This window comes from Aedes albopictus, chromosome 2 (genome assembly GCF_035046485.1).
Source record: "Aedes albopictus strain Foshan chromosome 2, AalbF5, whole genome shotgun sequence".
In the NCBI taxonomy this organism is placed as follows: domain Eukaryota; kingdom Metazoa; phylum Arthropoda; class Insecta; order Diptera; family Culicidae; genus Aedes; species Aedes albopictus.
Genome location: NC_085137.1, coordinates 6,404,004 through 6,430,918, shown reverse-complemented (window position 1 = coordinate 6,430,918; position 26,915 = coordinate 6,404,004). Strand labels below are relative to the sequence as shown.

At 41.6% G+C, this 26,915-nt stretch overlaps 2 protein-coding genes across 7 annotated transcripts; both read left to right on the top strand.

Moving 5' to 3' along the window:
* The first annotated feature begins 519 nt into the window (after positions 1-519).
* LOC109411673 (ral GTPase-activating protein subunit beta) lies at positions 520-26,915 on the top strand. 6 transcript variants are annotated; one of them, XM_029864454.2, is made up of 15 exons: positions 520-873; positions 932-1,151; positions 1,746-1,775; positions 1,853-2,251; positions 2,310-2,570; positions 20,203-20,676; positions 20,985-21,089; positions 21,438-21,578; positions 21,646-22,180; positions 22,244-22,452; positions 22,886-23,047; positions 24,055-24,195; positions 24,256-24,813; positions 25,038-26,454; positions 26,509-26,915. In XM_029864454.2, the coding sequence occupies exons 1-15, from the start codon at positions 682-684 to the stop codon at positions 26,621-26,623; spliced, it is 4,959 nt and encodes a 1,652-aa protein (XP_029720314.2). In that variant the 5' UTR covers positions 520-681; the 3' UTR covers positions 26,624-26,915. The 6 variants fall into 6 exon arrangements, with proteins under 6 accessions (XP_029720314.2, XP_062705046.1, XP_062705047.1 ...); XM_062849062.1 differs by having other exon boundaries at positions 1,704-1,775; XM_062849063.1 differs by lacking the exon at positions 1,746-1,775.
* LOC115258926 (uncharacterized) lies at positions 2,883-4,450 on the top strand. Its single transcript, XM_062849067.1, has one exon. The coding sequence runs from the start codon at positions 3,244-3,246 to the stop codon at positions 4,138-4,140; it is 897 nt and encodes a 298-aa protein (XP_062705051.1). The 5' UTR covers positions 2,883-3,243; the 3' UTR covers positions 4,141-4,450.

Below are 26,915 nucleotides of genomic sequence, written 5' to 3'. Positions count from 1 at the left end.
TCGATTCCGTTTGATGTGCATACCTCGCATTAGATAAGCAACATCGCAACCAAATCAGAAAATATTTACAACGCATATACTTCATTACCGTATTTTTTTTTTTTAATTTTTGTTCCAGTCAAAAAGAAAAGTTGAAATATATTTATATACTGAATTCAACCCTGCCCAATGTTGACACTGCCGACCTGAAACATCTCACGCACACACTCGCCAAGCCTGTCAAGACGCGTACATGCTGAATTTTCTTTGCCCCGATATTAGGCTTATAACTTTTCGCTCGAATCTTTCGCAGATTTTTGTAATTTGCACGTAATTCATTAATTAATCGCCCGATTGTTACATCAACAACTAAAAAGCATGAAATAGACTGCAATTACGGCATGCAGACCTGGATTTATCTGAATAATTGAGTGAAACGGTGAAACTCCGTGTAAACAAAACTAGACACAAAACCCGGTGATCAATTTTTGTGCAACAAAAGTTTAGCGTGACCAAAAGAATGATTGATGACGACGATGATGATTGATCCATTCACAAAGTAGAAAACGTAAACACTTTCTGGTGGGTGGTGAAAATTTTCGCGTCGCGTTTCGGTTGTTTCGAGTGGAAATTGTCCCTTGTTTCCGGTTCCAATCGGGTCCGAAATGTTTTAGAACCGCGCGCCCAACAGGTGTATTCGCAATGTACTCGGAGTGGGCCTCGCTGGTGCCAACCATCACGGAAAACATCACCAACGCACAATCGCAGAGCGTTCTGGGAAAATTTGGTATCGCGGGTGGGCGTGATGTGGCAGCCGTGGTGGTGAAACAGTTAGCTGGCAATCTGGGCATTACGAATGCGGCCGAACCCAGTACGCTGGTGGCGGATCAGGAGGTATGTTTGTGGTAATTCCTGAAGGGGGATTATGATGGCTTATATTTTCATTTTGTAGGTCCAATGGTGCATGGACGTGATTTGTCACGGACTTTCCCTGCCGCTGGCGGAGCACGACATCATCAAGGATTGCGTCAATATTTACTGCGAGTGGTTGACGGCGCTGCTGCCCAATCCGAAAATCAGCGTTCCGAAACCGATCTGCGACGATCCGAACACTTACGTGCGGAGGATCATCAAGCACCTGTACAACCTGTTTGTTCCCAGGCCGGGAGAAGGTATCTTCTTCAGTTTGAACGCGAGTGGAACAGTTTAATTGGGTGCCCCGATAAAATTATCAATGTTCGAATAGTCATAGCTCCTTCTTCACATAGGATGAGCCTTGCTTCTCAGCTTAATACTTCATAAGCACTTCCTCAGTTATTAATGATTTTTTTTTTCGATGGTGAGCGTGAGATTTTCGATTTTGAGTTCTTACCAACACTATCTGGGAACTTTTATAGCGTATCATCCCAAAATCATACTCTTGAATTATTTTAAAGAACTTAAGAACTAAAGAAGTTTTATCTTTCCCATGATCTAGTCATTTTATTTAAGTGAATTGTTTGAATGGACCCCTAGATGAATGAAAGAATGTGATTTTACATCCTCTTCTCAAATCAATAGTCCCAACTTTTCGAACATTGATTGCTATCGGTACAATCCCATACATAAAATGCTCTAATGCTGGATGAGATTTAATATGCACACTTGTTTTGTTTTTTCGCTTTTACATGCACCCCTTTCGTTTCTACTAACCACCACTGACACTGCCTTGCGTTGAGAAAAAGGTTCTGAACTGATTTCGTTTTATTTCCCTCATGCTCTACCAGACTGGCCTTTTATATATCAAGAGGATTTAGGTGATGTCCTGCTGATTGCATGGTTTGCGAGTGGCTTTTCTAAACTGTTAAATATTTTACGCACAATTTCCCTCCAGGAACCGACACCATAAACCGGCAGGCCGTTTTCTGTCACCGGGTGCTTAGGACTCTACAAGACACGGCCCAAAATTCGCAAATCCTGACGGTGGAAACGTGGGAGGCTTTGTTGCTGTTTCTGCTGGCCATCAACGAGATCCTTTTGGCGCCACCGATCGTCAAGGATGACGTGGGCGATCAGCTCTGCGAACGTGTCCTGTCCGTGTTGTTCGAGGTGTGGCTGCTGGCATGTAGCCGATGTTTTCCGTCGCCTTCCTTGTGGAAGACTTTCCAAGAATCTTGCGCCGCCTGGCGCCATCGGATAGCTCTCGTAGAGCAGTGGAATCGAGTTAACTTGGTTTTGACTGCGAAGCTGCTGGAGTTCACCTATGGACCAGCTTTTCCGGAAATGAAAATCAGTAATATACAGGTCGAAGCATATCAATGGTTGCCTAACATTCTCGAAATCCTTTTCAGTGGACGAAGACAGCAATCTCATACCACCGGGAATGACCAACGACGGCATTGCCCAGTCGTGGATTCGGTTCCTGAAAATTCTGGGAGCACCGACGGATCTGTGCTGCCCGCAGGTTATCAGCCGAACGCCGCAGTTTATCCAAGCCGTTCTGCTGAACGCGGATGGAGTGGAACCCCATTACCACCCGTGCTTGTTGCAGTTGCCGCAGATTTTCCTGAAAACTATGAAAGGAATTGCTGGGCTGGTGGATGCTTTTCTAGGTAAGTTGATGTTTAGTTATACATATTATTTGTTTTAAAGAAAAATAAGAAAGCTCGTTGTAGTGATTTCTTTAGAAATTCTACAAGACACAAAATCTCTTTACCTGTTCGAAAACGTTATACCTAATAATAAAATTTAAATGTAAAAGCTCAAACGGAAGAAACCTTAATAGAGTAGGTACGAGACTCGACATGTCATCATTGGACCAAGGGACATCATTAGGGCATAAAAAATGTCCCAAAAAAATAAAGCAAACAGCTATGTCAGCGAAGTTTATTTTACTTTTCGCGGAATGACCCGTTTCTCAGTAAAGGGTATGCGGTGCGCTGCCATTCGATATGGCCACACTGCATCTCGACGACGCCGACGACGCTGGCCGATGGTGTGACAGAAATTATCCTTCATTCGTGTTCGAACATCAGGCAGTCGACAACCATTAGTTTTCTTCAAATAAAACATTTGTCTAAAGTTGCATTGCTTTTATTTCACGCACCTTATTGGTGACCCCGACGCTTGTAGGAACGACATTCCCGAAGAGCGGGTAAGAAAAACACATAATTAATACACTTTGGGCGCTATTGGCTGTGTGTCGGATTTTTATTATCGTTTCATGACTGGCTCTCGACTGCTGCACATCGCAATTTTGCCAAGGCGCCCATCGGCATCAACAAGATGGCGGAACAGAGTCTGAGAGACGAAATCACCCGATCGCAAGGCGAGCTGCAAGCGGCACGTACGGCCGCTACCAATGTCAACGAGTTTGCAGCAGGCGGTTCTGCCGCTGTAAACAACACAACTGCCAGTGCTGCCAGTGGTGCGATAAACAAAATCGGCATCAAAATCGGACCTTTTTGGAAACGCGATCCAACGCTGTGGTTTGCGCAACTCGAAGCACAATTTGCGCTTACAGGAATCACACGTGAAGAAACTCGATACTATCACGTATTGGCAGCTATCGATTCCGAAATTCTCGCATGTTGCTCGGATATTATCCGCGATCCGCCTCCTGCCGGACAGTATACTGCAATTAAGGACAGGATCACCAAAGAATACAGTACGAGTGAACAAAACAGGATGCAGCAGCTGCTACGTGGATGCGAGTTGGGTGACCGCAAGCCATCACAGCTTCTTCGAGAAATGAGAGACCTTGCTAGAGACGTTATCACCGACGACAAGGTCATCAAGTCCCTGTGGATGCAGCAGCTACCCGAAACTACGCAAGCCGTGCTCAAAGTGACGGAGGACACGCTACAGTTGCCCCAGCTTGCTGAGCAAGCTGACAAGCTCGCTGACGTAACTAGGAGTCGAATAGCATCGTCTGCAGTTGCTGCACCACACGACAAAATGGTTTTTGATTTGGCAGAACTGCGTGCTGAAATTGCCGAACTCTCAAGCGAGATCGCCGCTTTTCGTCAAACTCGGGGTCGATCCCGTAACCGAAGCGTCAGCAGGCAACAAGGTACCCGAAGCGCCTCCCGCGACCAACATCCGTATTGCTATTACCACCGACGATTTGGCAGCGCCGCTAAGAATTGTCGAGAACCCTGCCAGTTCAAACCAAAAAACTGATTCAGCTGCAATCGACGACGGGCGAATGCAGCAGTATTGGCCAATCCCGTCTAATAATCTACGATCCGGCAACCAACTACAACTTTCTTATCGACACCGGAGCAGATTTGTCGGTTTTACCCTGCTTGCCAAGGCAAAACCAGAAACCAACACAAGGAACGAGTTTGTACGCTGCGAACGGCTCCCGCATTGCCACCTACGGCACCGAAATTTGCAAGCCTACTTTCGGCCTGCGCAGGAACTTTCCTTGGCGGTTCATACTGGCTGATGTAACAGCTCCTATCCTGGGCGCGGACTTCCTAAAGTACTATGACTTGATGGTGGACTTGCGAGGTGAGTGCTTGATAGACAAAACGACCAACATCAAAGCACCCGGTCAAATGGGTTTGATCGAACAGGGATTGTTTGGCCTTAAAACATTCCCTTGTAACAGCGACTACGGTGGTCTACTCAGCGAATTTTCGGACGTCACAAGGCCGCGTCTACCCAAGCAGGAAGTACGGCACAACGTAAAACACACCATCAAGGTCGAAGGTCCTCCATGTCACTCGAAATTCCGTAGGCTTCCTCCGCATAAGCTCGAAGCTTTAAGGAAGGAGCTGAAGTTATTCTTGGAACTCGGGTACATTCAACCTTCCAAGAGTCCATATTCCAGCCCAGTTCATCTTGCAACGAAAACATTGCAAAGCGGAGAAACGAAATACAGACTCGTAGGTGACTACAAGCGGCTCAACGATACTACCATTGCAGATCGTTATCCCCTTCCACATATATACGACATTTGCCAGACTTTGCACGGTAAGAACATATTTTCCGTGATAGATCTTGAACGCGCGTATTATCAAATTCCCATGCACGAGAACGACATTGAGAAAACCGCCATAATCACGCCGTTGGGGTTGTTCGAGTTTCTTGTTATGCCACCCGGTCTCAAAAACTCGGGTCAAACATTCCAACGATTCATCAACAACATATTTTTCGATATGCCGTTCGTAGTGGGATACCTTGACGATCTGCTCATTGCCTCATCTTCCGAGGAGGAACATAAGAAGCATCTTCGATTAGTTTTTGAAAGACTTCGAGAGAATGGACTGCAGATAAACGTCGACAAATGCCAGCTGGGAAGAACAACAGTGCGATTTGTGGGACAACTCATTACTTCTTCTGGTTGCAGAACAATTCCGGAAAAGGTTGCTGCTGTTGCTGACTACCCAAAACCGGATACCGTGCAAAAACTACGACGCTTCCTAGCCCTCGTTAACTACTATCGACGATTTCTCCCACGTGCAGCCGAAGTTCAGTTGCCGCTACGCAAGCTGATCCCGTCGAACAAGAAGAACGATCGAACACCTATAAAATGGACCAGCGACGCCGAGACTGCTTTCCAGGAATGTAAACGATGCCTGATAGAAGCTACTGAGCTAGATTACCACAACCCTAACGCGCAACTGTCACTGATGGTTGACGCATCCGACCTGGCTGCTGGGGCTGTACTTCAACAAAGGTCCAGCAGCGATTGGAAACCACTAGGGTATTTTTCCGTAAAATTTAGCGATCGCGAACGTCGGTATTCAACCTACGACAGGGAATTACTAGCTGTCTACCTGGGTGTGAAACATTTCAAGGAACTCATCGAAGGACGCAACACCATTATTTTTACGGACCACAAGCCTCTGACGTTTGCTTTCAAACAGGATATGAACAGACCCACTCCACGTCAACAACGGCTGCTAAGCTTCATTAGCGAGTATTCGACGGATTTGATCCACGTTTCAGGAGCTGATAACATTCCTGCCGACGTCCTATCCAGAGTAGAAGCCATAAGGCTACCGTCTACAATTGACTACAGCGATTTGGCACGTAAACAGGAAGACGACGAACAGTTGCAGAACTGGCAGAAAAGCAATCCGGATATTAAAAGGTTAAAATGCCCTCGATACGACATCGAACTCCTTTACCAGCTACAACAAGGGAAAACTCGTCTATGTATTCCACGATTCTACCAGAAAATTATTTTCGATCAGATTCACCGTATGGCTCATTCGGGAGCAAAAGCAACGCAAGGACAAATCTTGCAACACTATGTCTGGCCCGGCATTAAAAAAGATGTATCGAACTGGGTGCGTGCTTGCATCGAGTGCCAGACAAACATGTTGGACTGTAGCAATATTGTGCATACTGTGGCAATGTTGGCCGCACTCACTGTAGGCATGTTGTGCAAATACGGCGCCGGCGAGAGCGCCAACAGTAGAGTAGAAGAGAGAGAGCAATCAGAAGTTGTGTGTTGCTTGACCAGTCAAGACGCGATTAAAGTGTACAGTAGCGAAATTTGAGCGTTTTATTTCTTCCCGAAATCCCGGTTCCGCATTCCGCTTCGGAGACCCGTTGTACTGCGTAGGTTGTGTCCACCTCTGCTCAACAAAACAAAGTGTCCAGGTATACAAGATCAAGACCAGACACAATCGAAATTCCAGATGAAAGATTTCAACACGTCCATATTGACATTGTCGGCCCATTGCCGATATCCAATGGTATGCGATACATATTGACAATGATCGACCGTTTCAGTAGGTGGCCGGAAGCAGTAGCAATACCCGATATGACAGCCGAAACAGTAGCCAAGGCCTTCGTAGAAGTATGGGTGGCAAGATTTGGAACCCCAGAGCAGCTGACTTCGGATCAAGGACGACAATTCGAGTCCCAACTGATGAGGGAATTGTCTACATTATTAGGACTAGAACGTTTGCGCACTACGCCTTATCACCCACAAGCCAACGGTATGATCGAGTGCTGGCATAGACCACTTAAAACGGCACTTGAATCATACAAGTCTAGCTGGACAGATGCTCTGCCGTTGGTGCTACTAGGACTAAGGACTGCGATTCGCGATGGCACGTCAGCATCGGAAATGCTCTACGGAACAACCGTTCGAATACCCGGAGCATTGATTGAAAAACAATCGATTCGAGGACCATCAGACACGTTTGTGACCAATTTGCGAGAAAAGATGAGCACGCTAGTACCACGTTCAGCTTCGAACCATGATTCGCATCGACTCGTGTTCATTCCTAAAGGCATTGAAGATTGTACACATGTGTTTCTCAAAACCGACAAAGTCAGAGCAGCACTGGAACCTCCCTTTTCGGGTCCTTATGAGGTCATATCAAGAACTGCAAAAACCTTCACCATCAAAATCAGAAATAAACCGGTAACAGTTTCGATCGACCGAGTGAAACCAGCTTACTTCATCAAAGATCCTGTTTGCTCCTCTGACAGGATTACAAAAAGTGGACATCACGTGCGGTTCAGGATTCAGTAAGCTTTTTCCAAGGAGGGGGAGTGATGCGGTGCGCTGCCATTCGATATGGCCACACTGCATCTCGACGACGCCGACGACGCTGGCCGATGGTGTGACAGAAATTATCCTTCATTCGTGTTCGAACATCAGGCAGTCGACAACCATTAGTTTTCTTCAAATAAAACATTTGTCTAAAGTTGCATTGCTTTTATTTCACGCACCTTAGGTATAACAAAGTTGTACATAGAGTTTTTCGACCTTCAACTAGACGTCATTAAGAATAGACAATATAGTTATAAAAAGAACGAGCAGCTATGAAAAAAGGAGTAATTTACTCATTCTCTATTCAGCAGTTCCTGCCGAACGTCTGGGAAGTAATATAACTTAAAGAAAACCGACTAAAAATAAGGAAGGGTGGGTACATAATATATTATTCGAGGAAAAGTCCCAACAAAACGTTTTCCAATTTTGGAAACATTTTTGCAGCCCAGAATTCTCGTTTGTTTGGTGAAGATCACTGTGGCCAGATTCTAGGACTATTGTGATATACCTTTTCGCTGTGAAATACGCAAAGTATCTCAGTAACATGTGTAATAGAGTGGGTCATCGTTTATATGGAAAAATGAAAAGTTCAATGGTATCCCATCAGATCAAAGTTTTTTTGATCTCATTTCAGGACCCAAATAAGTGTGCAAAATTTGAGCACAATCGGTTATGTCTACGTTTTGCGCATCGCGTTTGAAGTTTGTATGGGATTTTGCATGGGAAAACACACTTTTTTGTATTTCGCTCATAACAAGCTCGAATTTTTCTAAAACCATGTAACCGATAAAGTGAAAACATAGCTTAGGATGTCCTCAAAAACTTTGTCGAAGACCGCGAAGTGATCTGATGCTTATGCAAAAAATTATAGCGTTGACATTGCTTGGCGAAACAGTATGATTTTGTTGCTATTGTTATTCCTTTACATGATAAAACATAAGCACATGCATGCGGTTCGTTGGTTATAACTATTTTCACAAGCATCGGATCGCTTTGCGGTCTTCGACAAAGTTTTTGAAGACATCCTAGGCTATCGTTTTGGGCCTATCCATAAACTACGTAGACTCTCATGGGGGGGAGGGGGGTTTCTGGCCAAAGTCTACGGTCCATACAAATTTCGAAAATTTTGTATGAACAAAAGTCTACGAGGGGGGGGGGGGGGGGTGGTCTGAGATGGGCTAAAATGAGTCTACGTAGTTTATGGACAGCGCCTTTACTGTATCGGTTAAAACAGTGATCCTCAGCCTAACTGTCTTTGCGGGCCAAAATTGCATTTTGAAAAGAGACTGCGGGCCGCAAGTCATTTAAGAGTTAATTTTCAATGATTTTTAAGATTTAACATAAAATATATTTGATTGATTTTTCGAAAAGTGTAAAGAATAAGCATTAGCTAAAACTCACAAATAAAAAGAAATTATTTTTTTTAACATTGAACAAGAGCAAAAAACTAAACAACCTGGAGTTATCAGGAGATTTTATTTTACTTGGAAAAAAATTGAAAATCGTATGGTATTAAAAACACAAAACATTTGCAGCTTTTGGTATTCATAATGTAGGAAAAATATTTCAGACAAACTACTTTAAGTCACAAAGTGGCTAGAACAATATGGACCTTTTTGAAAATATTGTGGATAAACTTATAGCGCAGATTATATGTGCAAAATTGTGGAAGTCCTAGACACGAACACGGACAAATTTCTTGTAAAACCTCTGGATCCAGTTTTGATAAATTTTCGAATGGAGTTTCTTACTGCAGATTAAGAATTTTCTGAGAAGTATTTAAAAAAATCTTGGAACTGTGAGGTTTTTGGGACTTCTCCTGGATTTTAAGAAATTTCAGAACGATTTCTTTAGAAGCCAATCAAGAAAAACCTGCAGACATGATATTATGAGCAATGAGGACAAGTATTTGTAGCCGATTTAGAATAGATATTTTAAGAGGAATTACCAAAAGTATTGCTAGGAGAAGAATAAAGAGTATCTTGCCGAATCCCTGAAGCGAAATTCCAAAAGTTTGGGCAATACTTTTTTTAAAAAAAATATAGGTAACAATTCTGTAATAAAACTTGAAATAGTTTCCTGACAGAAGTGGTGAAAAAAAGTATACAAAAGGAAGTTTTTTCGCCGATAGAAACAAAATGGAAATTTTTAAGTTAATTTTCGTGAATTTAAATAAATTACTACTAATAGTTAAAAATCCATGGCAGAGAATCTGTGACATTTAGCCTAAACTTATTATTCAAGCGAAACACATCGTTCTTAACAGCAGTTTCGAATATTTTTGAAACAATATTCAAAAAATTAGCCTCTTACAGTTTGGAAAACTTTCAAAAATATTACTTCTTTTGAAAAACTCTTTATGATATTGGCAAAATTCATTCTCATTAAAGTTTTAAAATATGGTGAAATTTCTAATTTTCATTATGGAATCTTTACGTGGGCCGCTTTCTTATACATTTCAAAATCAGTTCGCGGGCCGCACAAAATCTGATCGAGGGCCGCATGCGGCCCGCGGGCCGCAGTTTGGTGACCACTGGGTTAAAAAGTTTCAGACAAACTTTTTCAACTTATGGCAAAAATGCAAAAAAGTATGTTTTCCCATACAAAATCCCATACAAATTTCAATTTCAATGCGCAAAGTGTAGGCGCAACCGATCGTGCTCAAATTTTGCACAGATACTCAGGACCCGAAACGGAACCAAAAAAGCTTTGATCTGAGAAAACGGTTCCGATGACCCACACTAATGTGTAACCGTAACCGAGATACCTTGGTGTCGATTGAACTCAAGAACAACTCTGTTATTTATGAATTGAGATCCTGAGTTACAGTGTGTGATTCCCCCATTCTGGCGAGACTGACTTCATGAAACTAATCACATACCGTCGTGCGGGGCTTCTTTTGAAATGCGGGGCTACTTTGGACACTTTTGAATATGGATTTTTTGAATTCAAAATATGGCTCAAATCTGTTTGATGTCTTAGGGACTATTATGAAGCAATAGTTTTCCCTTCATTTGGTTGAAATTATTTTTCAAACAAACCGTTTATTGCTTGTCAGGACGCGAAAAAAACATCGAATAAACCTATGAAATATACATAACGTATCAGAACATTTGGTCTGTAGGCATTGTTTCTACAGTTCATAAATTTCACAGGGTTGATCAATTCATTCAAAATGTATCAACGTAGCATATACAATCGATTATTTGTATCGTTATACGTTATAAATGATCATTTCACCCAAATAAAGGATTGATGGTCCCTTTTTTCAGGCTATCTATATAGCAATATCAAGCTGCTCATAATACCAAAGGTAGCACAGAACCATCTTAAAACGCATATTTTTATTGAAATTATGTTTGATATAGTATACTACAGTATTGGTACAACGTAGTTTTTTAAATAACCCTGGAATTTGAAATGCAGTTTTGTTATAGATAAAAATGTACAAAGTAGCCCCCATCCGGTTCTATATGAGATGTGTCCGATTGGTGTATGAACAACTTTTTTGTTTATTGATGGATTCAGCTCAAATTTTGCATACATCCTACATACATACTCACAATTATTGTGTATGAAAATTGCGGAAATTCATTCACTAGTCTGGGAGTTATAATGTCATAAAGTTGAAAAACTATGAAAAAGTGTATAAAGAAGCCCCGCACGACGGTACTTCGGGGACCATATGTCAGCAGGCCCTAAGAAGGGCTTGCCGAGAACTTTGAACCTACGATGGGCTAGTGCACTGTATTAGACCGAGATGTTAAGATCCCTTTTGTTGAGACTTAATAGTTGTTGGAGTTTCTTGGAGTTTATCGTTACGAGCCTTTTGGAATGGTTGGCATTGGGAAATGCATTCCAGTTTGATATGATTTGACTGACCATATATTTGTTCAATTCCATTTTTACAAAGCATCTGAGTCTGAGTCTGATATACCACTGAAGGGCTCAAGATCAATGAACCTTTTATTAGATCCATTCTTAGCTATAGCTTCTTCTTCTTATTCTTCTTCTTCTTCTTCTTTATGGCTCTACGTCACCACTGGGACTTGGCCTGCCTCGCTTCAACTTTGTGTTCTTTGAGCACTTCCACAGTTATTAATTGAAGGGCTTTCTTTGCCTGTCATTGCATGAAATTGTATATCATGAGGCAAGGACAATGATACACTATGCCCAGGGAGTCGAGAAAATTTTCCCGATCGGAACGGGAATCGAACCCGCCGTCTCCGGATTGGAGATCCATATCCTTAATCACTAGGCTAACTGGAGATCCCAATTTCGTTTCCCTCTCGACCTGGATGTCCTGGGATCCAGGTAGACTCGACTGCGTATGGATAAGTTTTTCAAAGCCAGAATGCAGCTTTGATTTGGAAGTGTAGTTATTAAGCGATTTAAGTGCCGCTTGACTGCCAGACAAAATACTTATTTTTGTAAATATACTTTTTTATTATTTATGGCTCTACGTTCCCACTGGAACTTGGCATGTCTCTTTTTAACGTAGTCTTCTTCGACCACTTCCACAGCTACTAACTGAAAGGCTTCCTTCCTTCCTGCAATTGCATGATTTTTTTATATTGTGAGGCAAGTAGGGGTAGTCGTGGTAATTTTACCAATGGGGCACCACTGGGAAATCACCTAAAAACTAGTATTTTTTGCAAATTCACCTTACAGCTCTAACACTGGTCTGATATTAGAGCGATTGAAACATTAGAACGAAGAAGGTATTTTAATCCCATAGTAAATTAGAAAAATAAAATTTTAAATTGTTGGCCGAATTACCCCGACGAAGGCTGAACAAAAACACCACATAAGACTTCTCTTGTTTAAATACCTTAGATGACTTCCACATTAGTTTGTTTTCCTTATACTTTAAGGCTCAATTGAGAATCGCATATTATCCAAAACTGAAAAAACACTTTTCTCCAGAATGACGAAAAGACGAACAAAACCAACATGTCCGATTGTCATAATTGACTAAATAAACAATCGGACATTCTTATTATCTTGGATTTGTGGATCATTTTGGGAAAAAGTGCTTTTTTAGTTCTGGACCATTTGCCATTCTCATTTGAGCCTTAAGTTGATACTATATGATTCAATATCAAGCGAAGCAAACAAAGTTTTGATTACGTTGGGCAATATAAATTGTTCAGTGAAAAAAGGGTGCTCATATTATCCCGACGGATCAAAATCGACGCAAAACAACACTTTTTCAAAAATCATTTTTGGTATATAAACACGATTGGACTATGATATTTTTATGCAACTAGTGTAGGCCATACGATGTACGAGAAATTCAAAGTTGTTTTCTGCATCTTCAATCGATTTTTGCTTAGAATGGCCAAATTACCCCGATTTACCCTACAATGATACACTTTTTGTACTTCTCAGGCATAGAACGCTTTCTAGTATTGCATATATTTCCATCTGAAATACTGTGGGTCACTGTCCAAAGAGAACTTTTTTTTTGTTCTAGGACCATAGATTCCAAAGCCATTTTCAAAACATCTGTTTAGAAATTTTAAAGCTGATTGGAACACTGGGCCCTCCTTCTTCCCATTCCTGACGGAGAAGGAATGAACACTCCGAAAGGAAAGTCTGAACTGACTACCGTTTCCATTCTGTCACTACAATTTCCAATTGCCAATTGGTATACTGAGATGACCTGTAAGGGCTCCCGGTAGCAGTATTTTTGTTCCTTTTAACCAGAGCGTTAATGATTAATCATAAATTTAATCATGATTAATGATTAATGATTAAGATTAATCAAAATCATTAATCATAATCACAAAAAAATCTCATTTAATCATTAATCATTAATCTTAATCACACTGTTTTGGAAATCCAATCATTAATCAGTAATCATAATCATAAGAAAAATATTATTCAATCATTAATCATTCATCACGAAAAATGATTCATCATATCAAATATATGATCGAATTTAAATTGGTTCAAATGCTGTTCTAAATAATATAATTTATAATGTTTTTTTTTTCAAAAATCTCTCGGACAGAGTTACCTTTTACTTTTGAAACTTCAAAAACATGTAACACAATAAATATATTTTAATCATTTCCAGTTTTTTGTGATTGATTAATCATGATTTTCAATCAATGAGCCATTTTTAATCATTAACCCTTTCCTTCCCACGACTTTAAACGATAATTTCTATGCCAAAAAAGCGTTTCCGAAAAAAGTGCTTGAACAAAAGTTATTGCAAATTGGCCAAATTTTTCGAAATCAACCTAAAAAATTTTAGTTGTAAATCAATAGTATTTTGATTGTTTATCAATAGTTCCACTATTGAAACAAGTAGTTGGGAGTTGGGTTTACCTAATAAGAATACAATTATATTTTAAAAACTATTGCATCATATTCATCTAATTCCGTTTGTCTCGAGTTCGTCGAAAATCGATGGTGCTCTAGAGCAACCATGGGAAGTAGAGGGTTAATCATAATCAATAATCACAGCTAAAACCAATTTTAATCATTAATCATCCAAAAATCGAATTAATCATTAATCATAATCAATAATCACCAAAATTTGAATTTTAATCATCAATGATTAATCATGATTAAAATTTTTGTTAATCATGAACGCTCTGTTTAACCTTGGACCACTTTTGTCTGCTTCCAACTTTATGAATTGATCTAACCGGGACAGGTGAAGCATTGCGTCTAGGGTCGAAGTGGGCGTACTACTACCAGTGATGGTTATGCAAGCGGTTAGTTGGATGTTTTGAGCTTAACCCTGGCAGCAGCGTCATTAGTTTTGGGCTACCAGACAAGGGAAGCATATAATAGTCCTATATCTACAAGATCATACTTGGTTATCAAGGGTTTTGGACAAACCCAAAGTTTATTGAGACATTTCTGCACAACTGATCGGAGATAAAAGTTCCAGCTCAATTTTGCGTCGAGTATGAAACTTAGATAGTTCACTTGAGTAAACTAATTGTGTTTAGCTTGAAAGTTTTTGTAGGATTTATGTCTAGCTGTTCCCTTTGACACCAGAAAAGAGTGTTATTGAAGGCATATTGCATTCTTTTCACTATTTTCGAATTTGCCTCATACAATAATCACAACGTCATCAGCAGTTCCTACCACTTCGAAGCCTCTTCTCTCTAAGCTGTCAAGAAGCACATCCACCACCAGGGACTACAACAAAGTAGAATCAAAGTAGAAACACTATACTAGCGGATACCCCCTTGGTGCTTTCACAGTGATCTATGAACCGCTAAACTCAGAGGAGATATTTCGATTAGCTAGCATAGCATGTACCCAGGTACAATAATGGTCGTATTTTCTCCTCAACATTGTTGACCCTATTGATAAATAAAAAGCGTTATCGAATGCGCCCTCAATATCAAGAAATGCTACAAGAGCAATTCCTTTGCATTAAGTGTTTTTTAATATATTTTTAACTATTACATGTAGTACTGAGATAGTAGGATTTCCACTGATAAGGGAATTGTTTTTTTTTTTGACAAAAGCATTGCTTTCATAAATTTGTGATTTATGCACCCGCCAAGTACATTTTCCTTAATTTTGAGTATTGCAAAATCAAAATGTATCAGTCTGAATGCTTTGGAATTAGTTTTATCTCTCTTTTCTGACTTCGGAATGAAGATAGCCCGGACTTGACACCAATCGCTAGGTATGTGCCCTGAAATCAGACTCGCCCTGAAAATCTCTAAAAGGGTTGAACCAGTGTTTTTTTTCCTATTTTTGGATCAACGTTGAGAATATTTCTTCATCCATGGAACGGCTCAAAAGATCCTACAGGCCTCTCAACCCTGGCCCGTTTGAAAGCTTTTTTTTATAGATCCTGAAACCCATGATTGGATCTCTTGTGGATCTGAGACAACAATGCTAGTGGCTTGGTCGCCGATGCTCGACTCTGAGATTGAATCAGCGAAGTGGATCTTTAACAGTTCGCTCAATGTATCGCTAGGCTCTACAGTAAGCAAACCGTCTATCTTCCGGGGGACCCGCACCATTGCAGTGGTCTTTTGAAGGATTTTTTTTTGGAGTCTGATCTTAATTCTTTGTTGTAATTCGTCAATTGTTTTTAAAGGATTTGGACCCATCTTTCAATAGGACAGATCGGTGAAGTACTAGATTTGTAGTAATGAGCTGAATTTTAGTATGGTGAGAAGGTCAATTCTCCGTTTCTGCAATAAAATGGTGCAAAAAGCGTGGGTATTATGATTCCTTGCCTAATTTGATGCTGTTTGAGCAAAACTTTGGGCAACAGTGTTGTTGTTTTCTCCATTTCTTGCAACATAAACAACATAGTTATCCAAAGTTTTGCTCAAACAGCATCAAATTAGGCAAGGAATCATAATACCCACGCTTTTTGCACCATTTCATTGCAGAAACGGAGAATTGACCTTCTCACCATACTAAAATTCAGCTCATTACTACAAATCTAGTACTACACCGAACGTGCCCCATTGTGTTATGGACTTAATGTGACTTTTTAAGATGTACTCCTTTGATTGTAAATAGGATAGTTGAACAGGATTCCCAATTAGTTTTCTTATGATCTCGAAGGTTTTTTTTTCAATCGCTAAGCCATTCGAAGATAATGTGTCTATGTTCTATCATCGATATTTCTTCACTCTTTAGTCGGATGTACGTTTCCGCCATTGTCTCAAATTTACGAGCTATAATATTAATATCATTAGCGAAACCAAGCAGCTGAACGGACTTCGTGAAAATCGTTTATCCGTGTTTATTCCCGCTCTCCAAGTACGAAAGACCTTGCCGTAACCCTCTGCGAGATTCGATACTCGAATACTATGATACTCGAACTACGCACATCTGTACTCCCTAATGGTTCTTGAATGAGGGCCACGCCTAAGTTCTTTTTTTTTAAAAAAAAACACGGACACGTTTAATGCTTCCAGTGAGCTATTCGCTCTTTGAAGGAAGCACGACACTAGACAACGGACTAGCATGCAACGCCCAGTGGCACAGCTGAAAACTTTTCCTGACAGCTGCGGCGGGAATCGAACCCACGCTCCCCAGCACGATGTGACTAAATGCTTGGTGACACTAGCCGCACGGCCACGAAGCCACAAGTTCTTTTTTGTAAACCTTCGATAAAGCACACCCTTGGGTCTCTCAGCATGGAGGTTCATTTGCAGCACTTTAGTCGCCATTTCCCGCTTTTTTCGGAGACGACTGCCCGACTTCGGGTATGGCAGATCATCAGGATGTCGTTTGGAGTTATAGTTGGGGTCGTTTCTCTTCCCTGTAGCAAACTGGCCCACCTCTGTGGTCAAACCGTCGCTTTTTACGCCCATTTGACCTGTTCAGATACTTTTCATTTGGTATAAATAGAGCAGGGTGTCGAAAGTAAGCATCGAGTTTTTATTCTTTAGAGGCGGACAGACCAGCCTTTATAGCGCTTTTGGGGTGAGATTTGCTGACCTCGAACCGGAGGCTTCCTCAGATTGCTCTTAGGTTGGCCTTCCAGTCGGCTTAGAGAAAGCGGCAGTCAACAGATCAATCTTTTTCATCGGTAGTTAAGAGTGTACATTCGCGTGGTTCAAAAAATCGTTTTTGATCCACAGCGCTTATTCGATTCATAACTGATTTGGTTGAAAATTGAGACTGCACAAGCTCTTCAAAGTTTGTATGGGAAAACGATGTTTTTCATTAAATGGACCATAGCATTTTCCTAACTACCCTAGAGGGTTAGTGGACCCCAGGTACAGGTATTCTTCGATATAACGTACAAAAAAATGTTCTCTTTGTACGTTATATCGAAGTGTACGTTATATCGAAGCAGAGAAAATTTTAATATTATTTATACTAGTGTCGATGTATTTGACGTGAAATTAACCCATGATATTGATTTCGGTGAAATTCACGAAACCAATAATGAAAAACATGAGTTTTCACGAAAAACTCATTTCGTTTTTGTGCTTCGATATAACGTACATTTTGCTTCGATATAACGTAAACAATGTTTTTCTCCAAATAGCGCTAATTTTGGGTAACAAAGCTGATGCTGCAACACAACATTGATTTGAGTGATTTCGTAGTTTATCTGAGGGCTATTCCTAGGAAAAATAAAAATTTTCAATGTCGTACGTTATATCGAAGCAAAATGTACGTTATATCGAATTCGCTATATCGAGGGTACGATATATCGAGGGAACGTTATATCGAAGAATACCTGTACTCCTAGGCTACTCTATCAGCTACAACTTTGCCAAAGACAGCATTCGAATCGGACGGCTCATTATTTAATTAATTACTGATTTCTAACCAGAATTGAAATCTTTGCTCATGATGATTAAACTATTCAATGGGCATCACTGCAATTTGCAGTGAAACATAGTAGCCTTGATTTTTGTGTGGTATCTTTTGCGCCATGTGTAGCAATGTTGCCTGCTGGGAATCTGAAGGATCACAGTTAAAGTTTCTCCAGTTGGATAGAAATTGATAACTAATTAATGAAGCGTCAGATTTGTATGCGATCTTCGGTAAAGTGGTAGCTGATAGAGTAGCATAGGAATACCCGGGGTCTACTAATCCTCTAGGGTAGTTGGAAAATGCTATGGCGTATTGAATAAAAAACGCCGTTTTCCCATAGTGATTCCCATACAAACTTTGAAGAGCTTGTGCACTGTGCAGCCGCAATTTTCAACCAAATCAGCTCAAATTTTGGGAGAAGGCATAGAATCTGGGAATGAATCGAATGAGCGGTGTGGAGCAAAAACGATTTTTTGAACCACGCTAGAGTACATATTTGGACTTCTTCAAACTTTCCATTGACACACTCTCTACTGTGAAGATCATGAATGTCGTTCAGAATGAATCATTTCACAATACGCCAATTAGTTGTTGTAATGCATTTTGGCTTTCTATGAGAGCTTTTATGCAGTCGTTGTCATTGCTGGAGCTTTGTGGGAAGAATGCTCGGATCATGGAATAGCCCATGAATGAGGATATTCTCTCTAACTACTCAGCAGTCTCTTGATTCTTGCAGATAAGAACTATGTTAGGTACACCGGGGCAAGTTGAAACGGGTGGGGCAAGATAAAACGCGATGTTTTGAAATATTTCAATAAAATTTAGAAATATATCCTTCGCTAAAAGATTATTTGAATCACAAACTATTAATTATGGCAATCATATTGTTTATTATCATTTAAAATGTTAAACCGCTGTTTCAGCTCACCACCCCCGTTTCAACTTGCCCCGGTGTACCTTACATAGTTCTAATCTGCAAGAATCAAAAGACTGCTGAGTAGTTCAAGAGAATATCCTTTTCCGTGCATCCCTGGGAAGGTGCAGAGCTGATGACAATTGACGAAGCTGCTATTCCATGATCCGAGCATTCTTCCCACAAAGCTCCAGCAATGGCAACGACTGCATAAAAGCTCTCACAACTTTGTCGAACTTGTAGATAAGGTTGTTGAATGTTGGTTTTATTGGAGGAAGTGAACTCGACGCTATCCTTATTCAGGATTATGGATAAAGCCTCATGTCGGGTTTTTCCCTCCTCTGGAAGAATTCTAAACTGTTTCCTCTGTGAGCATTCTTGCATGGAGCACTAGTTTTTAGTGTGAATCACAATAAAGAAACTAAAAAATTCTGGAGCTCGATTCGAATAGGTCGTATGTGCTTTTGTCGATATAAAATTCGATCAGTTTATTTTAGTCATTGTAGCAATATGGCAGATATTCTGCAAACTTTTAATGATGGAACAGAAAGCCTGTTTTGTGAGGATTCTGCTGTATGTATCAACTTTGCTCAATTTCAACGGGCGAATCCAACTGATCGAATTTTTAATCGACAAAAGCACATACGACCTATTCTAATCAAGCTCCAGAGATAGCTTCCATAGAACTCTTATTGTTGTTTTCGTATCCTTTGCTGTTGATGGCGATCCGTATACTATCATCCTTGTTAGCTTCCATGTTCAGCAAAATGGAGTCGGCCGGTCAGGGATGTTGTAGATCTGGACCAGTACAAACGTGTGCTGGCCCGGGATATAGGTGTTGAGGGGCAGGATGTTTCCATTTTCTCCTACGGTCTTCGGTAAGGTCAAGCTAGCTTAGAGTATTCTCCACTTCCCTTTCACACGACTAAGAGAGGCAGTCGTCACCAGGAAGGCTGTTTAATGAATTTGTACTGAGTTTTGTACACGAGTAGCTAGAGGAGTAAAAATCCGCTGCACCAGAGACCCGGCCGTAGGGCAATGAAGGCGGCTTACTGGGGTGTTTGTGTTTGCATGTTTAAAACCTCTCAACCGTTCAGCCCTCGGCTCGGGTCGCACTGACACCTTGGTATATGGGGTTTATTCATTTTTGCTTTGCACAAAAATAAAAATTAAAAAAAAAAAATGCTTTGGAGGAAGGTTGCGATGGCTGATATATTCACAATGGCCCAGCATATCAGCCATCGCAACCTTCCTTCTTTACCAGGGCTTAGGACCTGTAGCTCAAGTTCTCAATAGTTTCATGATCTTCCGGACAAGCATGTACGGAGAACCAACATTGCTAACGGACTTCTTTTATTATAATTTTATTTTATGTTTATATTCATTTAAAATTTTATATACGATAAAAAAGATAGATTTTATTACTCAAGAAGAAACCGTAAACACTTTTTTTAGTCTTACCATGTTAATAACGAAAAGACTCACTCCTCAATAATCATTTCATTTCATAATGAAACCCATTACTTTAAAACTCTAGGCATATCTCAATATAGACAAACCGATGCAAGCATCCTGGAAAACATGAATCAACTGCATTTCTACAGTGCTGGAAATGCGACAGCTAGCAGTGCTGGAGGGAACACAACACCCAACATCAATTTCCGACACTCCGGTGGTGAAATCAAGCAGAGTCCTTCGGTACGAGCCAGCGGCGGCCTTGGCGGGCTAGGTTTAGGCGCGGCCCTGGGAGTAGCGGGAAGTGCCTCCAGTGGTGCTCAAACCAGTCAAACTGATGGCAACCTCGTCAGCTCCTCTGGAGTTAGTGTGATCAGCAATTTCATCAGTAGTCATTCCCACGATGGATCGCACTTTGGCGGAGGGACATCCGGAGGTGGCGGAGAAGGAGCACCGAGTTCCCCGACACCGCCGCTGCAGAGGAGACTGGCCAAGAGTTTCAGCGTTGCTCCGTCGATTTCCGCCCACGCAGTTATTTCGATGGCCCACTCCAAGGGTGCGCATTTTTTTTTTTGACAATCTCTCGAATCATATGTGTTTTCTGCTTGATCTGTGTGTTACTGAACGAGGAATGCCAGCTATGATTATGATTTTGAACTTTTTTTTTGTTTTACCATTTTAGTCTCTTTGTTTCTAGATGTCACCTATCTGAGTAGAAAGTTGATTAACTCACTTTATATGTTTGATCTGTTTTTGTGATGAACTTGATTAAGTACATCTATGAGCACATCGTGAATAATTGCATCCAATGAGAGTTTGATATACAATCCCAGCATTAATATCTCGTTTGTCTTCCAATTGTAGGTCTGACCAAGAGTTCATTTAGTGGGTTGACAAGCAGCAGAAGTTCGGCAAACCAAGCCAGTTCGATACCCCAGTCGACATCGTTGCCTTCGTCCAATTTCTCATGTAAGTGTTGAAGTTGATTTTTTTCTTTTTTTAGTTTACTAAAAATCACGTAGTTGCTAGACTTCATAAAACACTCTTGAAATACCACTATAATGAATATGGAAGTCTCCGTATCTCCGGGTTGACTCTTTCGGGTTGACGTTGCACGTTGCTCGGTCACATGGCCAGGTTTGACCGGCTTTTTGAGTTTTGTATAGGTATCCTAATATAGGAGTTGCCTCTGCGACTTTCTCAGTTGTTCATCGTAGTGTTACTTCCCCATCTATAGTTATTATTTGACTATAAGCACTTCACGTTCATCTGTGTCATTATACTTTCATCAGTACTAATTCAATCCGGCCTTTCCAGCGATGCTGTCGCTTTGTCAGGAAAACCGCTATCCTTTGGCTGCTAATCGTCCACGTTGTAACAGTATTCTTCACCTCTTCGGTGAGTGGCTGTTCGACGCAGCTCATATCGGTGGCGAAACGTGGATCCAGAACATGAAAAGTAAGATCAAACACATTCCTTAATTGATTACCAACGGTTTTACAATTTCGATCTAATGTTTTCACAGAGAAAGCAGCCGAAGCAAAACGGCGACCCTCGTCAATGATCATGGACAACCGCAAGGGAAGCCTATCGCAGCCTCCGTCACTGTCGGAGATGAGCGACGTTCCACCGGGTCTTACCATCGATAAGTACGAATCCGGCAAGGCGGAAGCCGTCGGTGCACTGTGTCGCATCTTTTGCGCCAAGAAAACGGGCGAGGAAATCCTACCGGTGTATCTGGCCCGGTTCTATATGGCTCTGCAGCAGGGGCTCAAGTTGAACGACTCCAAAGAGTGCGAGGAAACGCTTGCCAGTATTCTGTACAACTCGTCCGATCTGTTCCGGATCGATTTGGAGGGTATTCAGGTGTTGCTTCCGTCGTTTATTGCCGCACTGGAATTGATCCTACCGGAGAAGGAATTGCGCATGAAGTCCAATGTCATAGTGAACAAAACGGAACTGAGAAGAGCCGCGATCAATGTGCTGTTGTCTATTTTGGCGCTACCATTGCACTTCCAAACGCTTTCGATTAGGGATATCACCGCAGGACCAGCCGATAAGTAAGTGCGAACTATGGAGTCCTGTAATGTACCTCCTAATTTTGAAATTTACGGTTTTTATAGGATGATCACCTTTGTCCAGCTGAAGCCACGTATGATTAACGTTCTGATGAATGCGTTGCAAGTCGAGAACGATCCACAGAATACGCACATGCTGCTGGGCGGTCTCCATCTGTGCGTACAGGATTCCGGCACGTTTGAAGAAATGGAACTTGGGCCGGATGTGTTGCATGCTTCTCAGCAATCCAACGACGCTAATTTGCTGAGCTCAGGTTTGGCGCAACTATTTTCAGCCAATTGCTTCCTTTCCTTCAGATTTGAAACTTTCCGACACTGTTCTATTTTGCTGAAAGAAACGCTTATTTTTCTTTCTATACACTTTACACTTACTTTACGAAAGCTTTATTTATACGCCAGGCTATTTTTAGTTTTGTTAATTATGTTTTTGTTTTAATTTTTCTTTTCTTATACCATCCGTACAATCGAACCCGAATCATCGAAACCCCAATTGAAACAACTTCCCTGTCCGCAAACCTGGCGCGCTATACTGTATCTACTCTGCTACAAATTCAACAAAAATCATCAAACACCTCACACATTTGTACTAAACGCACCATCCCCTGTCATTTATCCCATTCCTGTGTCGTCCAAAATTGAAAACGCAAAAAAACGAACATTTCGCATCCCCATCTCTCTTCGTTGTAGCCTGCTCGGAGAAGAGTACGTACTCGATCAATAGCGCCAATTCCAGCATCGGAGGCAACAGCACCGCCACGCTTAGCAATGAGCCCTCTAGTTTGCCGGCTTTCGATGATTTCTCATCCGACATTTTTCATGATTTAGAGTTGAGTTCGTCCGCTGTTTATGGTAATGATTTGTTATAGTTTTTATGTTATATGTAGGTAGTTGTTTGTGCGAGGTAGAGGGAGTTTTATAGGTTCTGTATGATAATAGTTGCTAGTTGGCGAATATCGGCAGGGATTTCATGAGTTTCATTTTGTTGTTCATCGAAAAGTTGTAAAAAGTTTATGTGTTTAGTTTATTTTGGAAATTGTCAATATCAGTTCTGCACTGCTTATTATTCGCTAAATAGGTGCTATCTTATTCAATTACATTGGTGACAAAATTTGGTTTCATTTAAAAGTTGCTTAACAACCTAATAATAATAATAACAACCTATTTCTTATTACGTGAAACAACGTGATTCTCATTCGTCCAAGATACTCTTCGAGGTTAGACCAATGATCCTTTTAGGGATTTCTCTCGGGATTCCTTTATTGATTCTCCTTCGGATTACTTTGGGGATTGCTCCCGGGATTCCTTCCGGTATTCTTTCAGGTATTCCTCTTGAAGTTCATTTAGGGGATTTCTCCTCTAGATTCTTTCAGAGATTTCCTCCGCCATTCTTTCATTGGTTTCTTACGAATTTCCTGTAAGAATTTCTCAAAAATTTTCTTCAAGGATTTCTCCTGAGATTGTTTTCGAGATTCTTTTGAAGATTACTTAAGCAATCCTTTCGGGATTCCTTAAGTGGTTCCTTCATGAATTCTTCTAGGGATTTATGCAGGATTTTCGTTTACATTTGTCTTGTATCTATACGGATAAGAATATAACGATAGTATAAAAGTTGTTGGAGATTTGAATTGTGATACACCCACGGTGTTATCGGGTTAAAAGAATGGAAATTCTAAATAAAGTACTTGAAATCTAGAACATCATGCTGGACTTTGTAAATTCTGGAAGAGTTGTTGATTTTTTTTACAAGTAACGCAGTGTCTCTGCTAAATTTTGTCACCAATTTACCATGGTTAAGGAATAGGCATAAAACTCATCCTTCAAAGACATCTAACCATCTTTCTGTGCTACCACATCAGATAGCGGACATGCTCTCTTTGTACGAGCCACATACTTGGTATGCCACCGGTTAATTTCTTCGTGGAAAACTGACCTAAATGTTTCGTTGGCTGCACTGGAGTTGCTTTCCGGATTGGCCGCTATGCACATCAAAGATTCCGGTAAGTCGTGACCCACATCTAGATTTCCCTTCAGTCACTCTCACCCAGCGACCCTTACAGATGCCCTGGAATGCAAACGTGCCGTCAAGTGGATATGCGACTACATCTGCTATCAGTGTTCGAGGCCGCCTCCGGCGCACAGCAAGGATCTCCACAGCACCATCGTGGCCGCTTTCCAGTGCACCTCGTCGTGGTTGATGCATCATCCGTATCTGCTTCAGGACAAGGAGTGCCTAACCACGGTTCTGGAGGTGGTTGAGCTGGGAATTTCCGGGTCCAAAAGCGTAGGAAAACCTGGCGAACCCGTCAAGCATAAGGATGAGAAGGAGCTCAAGCCAGCGTCCATGCGAGTACGGGATGCTGCGGAAAATCTGCTCACGTTGATTCTGGAGCAGATTGACTACTTTCCCAATGAGTGCGGAAAGCAGTCGCTGTCTTCGTTGTTGGATGAGGTAGTCCTCGCAAAGCATTCCAATACCAACGGCGAAGACACCTCGGAAATCAACCAAGAGCAAGCGATTCGAAAGTTTAAGTACTTTGTAACGGAGAACTCCACTATTTTGGCGCTCTTCGAAGAACCTTTGGGAAATGACCAAGATCCTCAGCCAACTGTCACTAGTAAGTTGTTTGTCGTAGGAGAACTACGATAACAATACAATTCCTTGGATAAATAGAAGCTATTGTCAATCTTGGGTTAATTGTAACTTGGAATTCTTATGATTTGAATAGTGTTTCCTCTAATTTGAAACTTTGTGAAAGATATTTCAATTCTTATACAACCCGAATAACCATAACTAAAATCTCACTTCCCGATCGCCAAAAAACACGTTTTTTTCTTACAGTTCTGATTCGCGGACCTTTCGGACGGCATGCATGGACGATGCAGCTACGGCATCTGTCTCGCAGCAAATCCGGTACCAAATACCACGCTCCGAACCCCGGCCGTCCGGTTCCCATGAACGACATTATGATTCGGCAGGAAGTGGAGTACAAGTACTTCCCTGACTCAGTTGATCGCATTCCTCCGTGCGTAGTTGACTATTCAATCCCAACGCTGGATACAACGGAACAAAAGATCGGAAATCAGTCCACAAAACACCTAGCGCGATTGCTGGAAGATCAGCTGGTGTACGAGAAGCTCTCCTGGGCCCAAACTGAATGTTCAGTGGATGGTTTGGGACATGCTCAGGAAGCCACTGCTCCCAACGTGTGTCACGAATTCCAAGCAGCGCGTCTCTTTCTCGCTCACTTCGGGTTCTTGTCGATCGGACAAAACAACGCTGGTCAGAAGATGTTAACTGCTCTGGACACTACCAAGACGGAGTTCAGTCATGATTTGCAGATGCTGGACAAGATGAGCCCCCGAACCTGCGATACAATCCATGTGTTCTACGTGAAAGCCGGTCAATCTTCGGAAGCGGATATCATCGGCAACATGGACCAGGAAAATCTCTCTAGCATCGATGTGCATTTCTGGAACGTTCTTTACACCCTCGGTTGGCCAGTGAATGTAGAGGAACATGCCGGTTGGACAGGTTTCATAAATTCCAGCTGGAAAATTCCCAAGGAGAACAAACATCAACGCAAGTCACAAACTTTTAATTCTTCCAACATTGAAGATCTTCAGTTGAACGGAGAAAAGAAAGTTCTCTATTGGGCTGACGTTGCTTCCGAAATAGCCATCGTTGTTCCGAATCGCTCCAACAAGAGCGAAGTTTACTTGGAGGACACCACAGACGGCAATCCCTTGACCACCTACGAGCGAAGTGTAAGCGAAATCCAAGCTTCCAAAGCCGCCTCCAGCAAATCACGTCAATACTCTTTAGACAATGAACCGCCCAGGTTGGGATCGATGAGCAGCAAATCAGCTGATCCGATTCCCCCGGTTCGAAGACGAACGGGAGCTTCCAAACCCACAACGCTGTACACGGCACCCACAGCGAAAATTCTTCTCGTTTGGCTCGAAAGCTACGAGGACCATCTAACATTCCCGATCGATGATTTACTCCACTACACGCGTGCCGGCTACACCACAGCCCATGGCCCGATCGCTCCTCTGAATTCCAACGAATGTCACATCATTTTCCTGCATGCCCTCAACTCCGGACTGCTACGGGTCAAACTGCACGGTCCGGCCGGAAGGATGAACTTCGCCATTCCACTGATCGACGGGATGGTTGTTAGCAAGAGGGTGATCGGATCGTTGATCCGGCAGACGGCCTACAATATGGCCAAACGCCGGCGACTGGATAATGACTCGTAAGTGTCTTGTGAAGTTCTCTAATGCAATGTTTTAACAAGTGTTTTTTTCAGTTACCAGCCACCGCACGTCAGGAGGCGCATCAAAGTTCAGGAAATGATGCAAAAATACAAAAAGGATATGACCGAGCCGGAACTGCTGGCGGATCTGTTCAAACCTTCCATCTGAACAAACTCTCGTTTGTGCTGAGAGCACTGATAGATTAACAAGTATTACATATACCTATAAATGCCTTTTGTCTACGCGTAGCAGCCAGCAATGCAATATTTTGGCTTTCGTCCACTTATGAATGTAGGTTTTAACGTTAAAGCAGCATTTCTATTTTATTTATTTAACTTTAATTATTTAATACTTATCTGTTATGTAAGAACCTTATATGTATCGTTTGTTCTCACTGTAATGCACGTGGAATAATATTTTTGTACTCCGGAGCATAATAAAACAGCAATTCTAAACCATT

Coding starts and splice junctions, on each gene's coding strand:
- LOC109411673 (XM_062849062.1), top strand. CDS start 682: ATGTACTCGGAGTGGGCCTCGCTGGTGCCAACCATCACGGAAAACATC. Junction 874..931: donor CGCTGGTGGCGGATCAGGAG/GTATGTTTGTGG, acceptor TTCATTTTGTAG/GTCCAATGGTGCATGGACGT. Junction 24,196..24,255: donor TATGCACATCAAAGATTCCG/GTAAGTCGTGAC, acceptor CGACCCTTACAG/ATGCCCTGGAATGCAAACGT.
- LOC115258926 (XM_062849067.1), top strand. CDS start 3,244: ATGGCGGAACAGAGTCTGAGAGACGAAATCACCCGATCGCAAGGCGAG.